Source organism: Myotis lucifugus, unplaced genomic scaffold (assembly GCF_000147115.1).
Source record: "Myotis lucifugus unplaced genomic scaffold, Myoluc2.0 scaffold_389, whole genome shotgun sequence".
NCBI lineage: Eukaryota > Metazoa > Chordata > Mammalia > Chiroptera > Vespertilionidae > Myotis > Myotis lucifugus.
This window is the reverse complement of record NW_005871437.1, coordinates 28,574-36,826: the sequence shown is the minus strand read 5'-3', so window position 1 is coordinate 36,826 and position 8,253 is coordinate 28,574. Positions and strand designations below refer to the sequence as shown.

At 42.2% G+C, this 8,253-nt stretch overlaps 1 protein-coding gene across 3 annotated transcripts in view; it reads left to right on the top strand.

The window, feature by feature from the left end:
• Window positions 1-8,253, top strand: part of DHDDS (dehydrodolichyl diphosphate synthase subunit) — a 31,220-nt gene that overhangs the window by 9,432 nt on the left and 13,535 nt on the right. For all 3 annotated transcript variants that reach the window (XM_006101956.3, XM_014467352.2, XM_023743440.1), the window contains exons 5-6: window positions 1,934-2,050; window positions 3,449-3,550. In XM_006101956.3, the coding sequence (XP_006102018.1) occupies window positions 1,934-2,050; window positions 3,449-3,550 (219 nt within the window). The remainder of the gene's footprint in view (window positions 1-1,933; window positions 2,051-3,448; window positions 3,551-8,253) is intronic.

Below are 8,253 nucleotides of genomic sequence, written 5' to 3'. Positions count from 1 at the left end.
CTCTACTCTATAGACCTCGCTCAAGTCATGCACTCTTAACACAAGCCGATGCTGAGACTATGGCAGAATGGTTACCCCAGTTTACAGGGTGAGGGAAACTTGGGCTCAGAGAGGCTAAGTGGTTATGCAAGGTCGCTAATAAGTATTGGCACTAAGACTTAAATCTAGGTATTGTTTTTATATATATAATTGATTTCAGAGAGGAAGGGAGAGGGAGAGAGAGATAGAAACATCAATGATGAGAGAGAATCATTGATTGGCTGCCTTCTGCACACCTCCCAACTGGGGATCGAGCCTGCAACCCAGGCATGTGCCCTTGACCGGAATCGAACCCGGGACCCTTTGGTCCACAGTCCGACACTCTATCCACTGAGCCAAACCAGCTAGGGCTAGGTATTCTTATTTATGCTTTGCTTTGATTGTGCATACATTTGTCTACTGTAGCTCCAGTGGGTTCTCAAAAATAGGTGATTAGATCTTGTTTTACCGTTAAAGAAATGTGGTTGAGGGTTAAAGGATGCATTGGCTTTGGATGTGGCCTTCAGCTCTGGATCAGTGTTCTCCAGGACCTGCTGGAAACCCCCACTCTACAGTATACGTCTTGTTATTAAGCTTCCATTTCCCAAACATTAGTTGTTCAGTTTCTCCATAGCCTTCCCGGTAGAGAAGCTGGTTGGGTGACAGTGAGTTCATGCTCACTGCCTTTTGGGAGTTGCTGTATAGAGGCAGTGTGATGTCAAGATGAGGAGGACAGGCTCTGGAACCAGACTCCCTTGGTTCAAATTCTGGCTTTCCACTCACCAGCTTCTGATTTTGAGCAAATCACCCAACCTCCCTGTGCCTTAGTGTCATCATCTGTAAAAGGGAAATGATAATGATATCTGCCTCCTAGGTTGGTGTAAGGATGGAACGTGCAGATGTCTGAAAAGCGGTTAGACCATTGACTGGCATTTAGTAAACATATAAGTATTTTAGATGTCACGATTATTATATTTTGCCAGAAGATACAAAAGTAACCAATAGTACAGCTCCTGCCCTTGAGGAGTTTATTTAGTTTTCAAAATTTCCAAACAGCCCTAGGTGGTTTGGCTCAGTGGATAGAGCATCGGCCTGCAGACTGAAGAGCCCGGGTTTGATTCCGGTCAGGGGCACATGCCCAGGTTGCGGGCTCAATCCCCAGGAGGGGGTGTGCAGGAGGCAGCCAATCAATGATTCTCTCTCATCATTGATGTTTCAATCTCTCTCTCCCTCTCCTTTCCACTCCCTGAAATCAATAAAAATATATTTTTTTTAAAAATGGGACAACCATAGCACAGAATATGTCAAATGCAACTTACCAACAAGGACACATGAGGCGATGTCCTGTGTGGTAAAGAGTTGGTATTTTGGGCTGGTTGGTGTGGCTCAGTGGTTGAGCGTGGATCCATGAATCAGGAGGTCATGGTTAGATTCCCAGTCAGGGCACATGCCTGGGTTTTGGGTCCAATCCCTAGTAGGTGGCATGCAGAAGGCAGCCGATGGATGATTCTTTCTCATCATTGATGTCTCTCTCTCTCTCTATCTCTCTATCTCTTCCCATCTCTGAAATCAATTAAAAAACAAACAAACATTTATTTTTTTAAAAAGAGTTTGGATTTTCAAATCAAACAGACCTGGGTTTCAATTTTGACACAACACTGATGTCTGTATGATCTTGGGCAGTCTCCGACTATCCTATCTGAGCGTCAGTTTCCCTCTGTAGCATGGGGAATGTGGCGAACTCCTTTCAGAGTTCTTGGGAGGGGGCGGGGATGCAGTGAAATAATACATGTAGGACAGTGCCTGACACGCAGGAAAGCACTCAAAAACTGCTAATTGAGTGTCATCTAAGCACCCTGCTCTCTCCAGCTCAGCAGGTGCTGTGTCCCAACCCTGCCTCCTTTTCCCCAATCAGGGAGAAATTGCAGAAGCATGGAGTATGTATCCGGGTCCTCGGTGATCTGCATTTGTTGCCCTTGGATCTCCAGGAGCTGATTGCACAAGCTGTGCAGGCCACCAAGAACTACAACCAGTAAGTTTTTGGATTTCCCCTTGGGGGCCTGAATTAGTCTTTGACTCCCTCTAGTGCAGCAGTTCTCAACCTGTGGGTGGCGACCCCTTTGGGGGTCGAACAACCTTTTCACAGGGGTCGCCTAAGACCATCAGAAAACACATATATAATTACATATTGTTTTTGTGATTAATCACTATGCTTTAATTATGTTCAATTTGTAACAATGAAATTGGGGGTCACCACAACATGAGGAACTGTATTAAAGGGTCGTGGCATTAGGAAGGTTGAGAACCACTGCTCTATTGGGAGGCATCTTTGGTCAGAGACAACGAGGGGATGGTTTTGGATACTTAGAGACCTCCTCCATCTGCAAGGCAGACCAGAGACGATTCTGCAGTACTATGTTGTATGTGTGTATACCAACTCGTACAGTTTCCCATCTTCCTCCTTCATTTCATATACCTCTTTCCCCCAGCCCCCTCCAAGGGATGGGGTGGGAATGCAGCAAGCCTTATCTCTGTCTCTGAAGACAATTCCTTTCAAGAAATTCTTTTTTTGTCCCACTCCTTTGACCTTGGGAGGTGGTGCAGATGCGGAGGGGAACAGAGTTTAAGAATCCAAACTTCATTTTGTGTGGCTTTGGAATATAGTGTATGCTTGGCAGTGGATTTGTTTTGCATCAAATTTCCTGCATCAAATTTCCTTTCTGATCTCCTTGTTTGTGGTACGTGCCCTTGACCGCTAATATCACAGTGGATTCCCTTAGAAGGGAGAGGATTAGAAGGGTAATAAGAGTCATTTTATACTTGTTTTATTACAAAGCTAGTAACATGTTTATTTCAAGAAAACTTGGGAAAAAATTCATAATCTTGGGGGGAAGGGGGAGGGGGGGAGGTTATAGGGGGAATGAATGGTGATAGAAGGAAACTTGACTTGGGGTGGTAAACACATAGTACAGTGTACAGATGATATGTTGTGGATGTGTGCACCTAAACCTGTATAATTTTGTTAACCATTGTCACCCCAATAAATTAAATGATAAAAAATTCATAATCTGCCCTAGCTGGTTTGGCTCAGTGGATAGAATGTCGGCTTATGGACTGAAGGGTCCTGGGTTCAATTCCAATTAAGGGCACAGGCCCGGATTGCGGGCTTGATCCGCAGTCGGGGGCATGCAGGAGGCAGCTGATCAGTGATTCTCTCTCATCATTGATGTTTCTCTCTGTCTTTCCCTTCCTCTCTGAAATCAATAAAATATATATATTTTTTTTAAATTCATAATCTGACCTTTCAGAGGTGTCTACAGTTAACATTTGGTGTTGTGTTTTGTTCCAGGGAAAGGGTGCTCTGGAATAAGTGGTTCTAATCCTTAGTCTCTGTGCTGTTTTGGTAAATTATTCTGTTCTTCCTCCTCAGGTGTTTCCTGAACGTTTGCTTTGCATACACGTCCCGTCATGAGATCAGCAATGCTGTGAGAGAGATGGCCTGGGGAGTGGAGCAGGGTCTGCTGGATCCCAGGTATCCCTAGTTTAGCATGGTCACTGATAGGGAAACCAGTCATGCACCAAACCATGAAATCCCTCCTAAGTCGTGTACATGGGCCAGAAGTCAAATCCGGCAATCATGTGGACAATCATGTGGAAAGATGGGGGGGGGGGGGGGGGGGGGTCTCCTTGCTTCAGAATTTCTCTGTGTTCACTGCACACCAGGAAGCTCCAGAAAAATGGTAGAACTCTGTGGTATTCGATAAATGATATCCTCCTGGCTCTTTGGCAGTGTTTTTTCAAAATTGTTTTTCAGGAATGCAGTTTGTCGGGGGAATAATCTCTTGGGTCTCTCGTGTTACAGTTTTATGCAAGATTCAGATATTTTTCAAAAAGAAAATTGCCCATCATTAGCAACATCATAGAATCCTAATTATTAGAGCTCGGAGAGACTTTAGAAGCTACCTGGCTACTCAGTTCCTCTCATATTATTAAACTAATAAGAGCAATAGTAAAATAATGGTAGCAACAAACAACCCAGGCAATCTGTTATTTGTATTTTATTGAGTCATTAATCTCATATGTGAGAGACTTGAGTCTTTTCTCCATGTAATAGATGAGAAAACTGAGCTCAGCATTGAAATTATTTCCCCAAGGTCATTCTGCTAATAAATGCCAGAGCCAGGACTCAGATCTAAAGCTGTCTGATTCCAGAGTTCTTGTCCTTTACCTCTGTTATATGGGATCTTGGGACCGAGGAATTTTCTGATTCCCTTCTGAGGTATAATTCAATTTACCTGAGAAACAAAATAAAAAATATAGAAGTTGGTCAGTGGGAATGGATTTAGATAAGAAGGTAAGGAGACTTTTTTGTTGTTTTTTTGTTAATCCTCATTCGAGATATGTTTCCATTGATTTTTAGAGAGAGAGAAAGGTAGAAAGAAAAGCCAGGCAATCAGTATTGCAGAAGCCAAGAAAAGAGGGTCAGGTGTGGGTCAGGAGGGGCCTGGGCACTGGTGGGAAAAACTGTCAAATACTGTAAGGAAGTCAGTTAAGATATGGTTTGAAAATTAGCTACTCACCCTGGCCGGGTAGTTCAATTGGTGTTGATTACAGCATCATCCCAATATGCCAAGATTGTAGATTTGATCCCCTGTCAGGGCACATATAAGACTCAACCAATGATGCATAAATAAGTGAACAACAAATCAATGTTTCTCTCTCTTTCTCTCCTAAAATCAATCAATAAATTTTTTTAAAAATATATTTTATTGATTTTTTACAGAGGGGAAGGGAGAGGAATAGAGAGTTAAAAACATCGATGAGAGAGAAACATCAATCAGCTGCCTCCTGCACACTCCCTACTGGGGATGTGCCCGCAACCAAGGTACATGCCCTTGACCAGAATTGAACCTGGGACCCTTGAGTTCACAGGCTGATGCTCTATCCACTGAGCCAAACCGGTTAGGGCAATCAATAAATTTTTTTTAAAAGAAATTAAAATGAACTATTGGGGGAAAAATTGAGATAGTGAGTAAGTTGTCAGGGTTGGGACCAGGCAGGAAGATGAGATATATAAGTAGAAACAAGTTATTGGTAATTTTCTAATTCTTGGTGTGGGGGGTGATTTCATAATTATTCATTATAATATTGTGTTTTATAATTGACGTTTCATATAGTCTTTTGTGTGAGTGAAATAATACAGTTGATCTTTCAACAATGTGTTGGGGGGTTAGGGCCATCTACCACCCATATAGTTGAAAATCCATATATAATTACAGTTAGCCCTCCGCAACCTTGGATTCCTAACCATGGTTCGAAAATACAATTGACCCTTAAACAACACGAGTTTGAACTATGCAGGTCTACTTATATGTGGAGTCTGTCAACTGTATATTAAAAATAGTAAGGGATACATGGCCAGTGTGGCTCAGTGGTTGAGCGTCAATCTATAAACCAGTAGGTCATGGTTTGATTCCTGGTCAGGGCACATGCCTGGGTTTCGAGCTCAATCCCCAGTAGGGGGTGTACAGGAGGCAGCCAATCAATTATTCTCTCTCATCACTGATTTTTCTATCTCTCTCTTCCTCTCTGAAATCAATAAAAAAATATATATACTTAAAATAATAAAGGATGTATAAAAAATAGTAAAGGACAAATGTTTATTCTAGAAAGAAAGCTATTTAGCAAGCAGCTGTAATATGCATTCATGCCTAGGACTAGCGTTCTGATCTTAACTCCTAAATTCAGTGCACTTTATACTCATACCACATTCCAATAACTACTGACCTTTATCTTCTTTCTGCTTCTTGTCCAACAAGTTTTCCCATATCCCTTTTCTCTGCCCTGCATGGTTTACTAACTTGCCTATGTGGGGTTAGTCATGCAGACATGGTGTAGGTTGGGCAGGGTCACCACTGTAAGGAGTCTGATGTCTCCACCCACCAGCTCAGGAAGCTTGGTGTTCAGCTAAGACTGGTCTAATCAGGACCTGAGGCAGTGCTCTTTACATTATTCAAATTTAGACAAATCTGCATTTATAACAGAGTCAATGAGTTAATTACAATTAGGCTCTACCCTTCCAATAGCTATAACTTTTCTGTTCTCATTACCATCATCCAACTCCTCATTTTCCTTTCTTCCAAGGTATATTTTTTTAAAACATATTAATGTTAGATTGGATTTTAAGTCTGGAATTACAGAAAAGGGATTAGTTTGAGCATAAAGGATAGTTAATAAACTCTTTTTCACTGAGTTACCTTGAGCAGGTCACTTGACCCACTGTAGGTCTCTGTGTTTCTCTTAAAACAATAGTGTTAATAATACTAATAATTGCTAACATTTACTGAGCATTTACTCTTTGCCAGGCATCTGCCAGGTACTCCATATATGTTTATTTTACTTAACCCATAGAGGCTATGCGGTAGATACTGTTCTTATCCCCATTTTTAAGATGAGAATATTGAGACACAAGGAAGTTAAGTAACTTGTTCAGGCCCACCTAGTTGGCAAAGCTTGGTGCCAGGATTTCAACCTGGCTCCAGGGCCTTATTCTTTCATTCACTATTAGAAGCCTGGTGCACCAGTGTGGTCCCTCATCCTGGCCTGCAGGGATCAGGCCCAAACCTGCTCTCCAACATCCCCCGAGGGGTCCCAGATTGTGAGGGGGCGGTTCTCGAGTGACACACCCTAGAATCAGGCTCCCTCCCCTCTGGTTCCGAACCACCGCTGCCAAGTCACCGCAGCTCGGCAGCTCCTGCGTTGAGTGTCTGCCCCCTGGTGGTCAGTGCGCATCATAGCTACCAGTTGGATGGACGGATGGACAGTTAGCCTTTTATATATATAGATGGTATACTTAGAGTGCCATATATAGGAAGGTTGACATGAACAAAAATACAGTATAAAAATAAAAGTTACTAATATTTATTGGATCTTATTATGCGGTAGGTACTAGACTAAGAGTTTATTACACATATTCTCATTTCATTTTCATATAAGGTAGTGACTATTATTTGCCCCATTTTGTAAGTTCAATTAACTAAGGTTTAAAAAGGTTAGTTGACCCACCCAAAGTAATGTATGCTGTTAAATGAAACAGCCTGGACTCCAGTCAAGTATATCTACCTCCAAAGTCTGTGTTGTGTTTGTTTTTTAAAATATGTTTTTATTCATTTCAGAAAAAAGAGATAAAAACATCAATGATGATAGAATCATAGATCAGCTGCCTCCTGCATGCCCCACACTGGGGATTGAGTCTGCAACTGGGCATGTGCCCTGACTGGGAACTGAATGAACTGTAACCTCCTGGTTCATAGGTCAACACTCAACCACTGAGCCACATTGGCTGGGCTGTTTTGTTTTGTTTTATTCTTTTTTAAAAAAATATATTTGGCCCTAACCTGTTTGGCTCAGTGGATAGAGCGTCGGCCTGCGGACTGAAAGGTCCCAGGTTTGATTCCGGTCAAGGGCATGTACTGTGGTTGTGGGCACATCCCCAGTAGGGGGTGTGCAGGAGGCGGCTGATCCATGTTTCTTTCTCATTGATGTTTCTGACTCTCTATCCCTCTCCCTTCCTCTCTGTAAAAAATTAATAAAATATTTTAAAAAAAGAAAGAAGGAAGAATTGGCCCTAGCAGGTTTGGCTCAGTGGAGAGAGAGCATGGGCCTGTGGACTGAAGGTTCCTGCATTCGATCCCAGTCAAGGGCACATACCGGGGTTGAGGCTTGATCCCCAGTAGGGGGTGTGCAGGAGGCAGCTGATCAATGATTCTCTCTCATCATTGTTGTTTCTATCTCTTTCTCCCTCTCCCTTCCTCTCTAAAATCAACAAAAATACATTTTTTTAAAAAAAGAAGGAAGAATTGGACAATAGTGTTAAATAATTCTCTTAGCAGTCTAATAGAAAAATGTCTATTAGGTTTAGAAACTTGGAGATCATTTATTTCAGAGACCATTATTAAGCCTGAAAGAAGGGAGCAAAGTTCAGATTCGAGGAATAAGTGGAGGGTAAAGAAATAGAGATGATGAGAATAGATAACTCTTTTGAGAGATTTGGTTGTAAAGGGGATGTTTCGGTTACTATTGCTCTGTAACAAGCCAACCCAATCTTAATGGCATAACACAAAAACTATTTTATCATGCTCATGGATCCCAAGGGTCAAGAATTTGACAAACCACAGCATGGGTGACTGATCTCTTTTCACAATGTCTGGAGAGACGCAAATGGCGGGGGGGGGG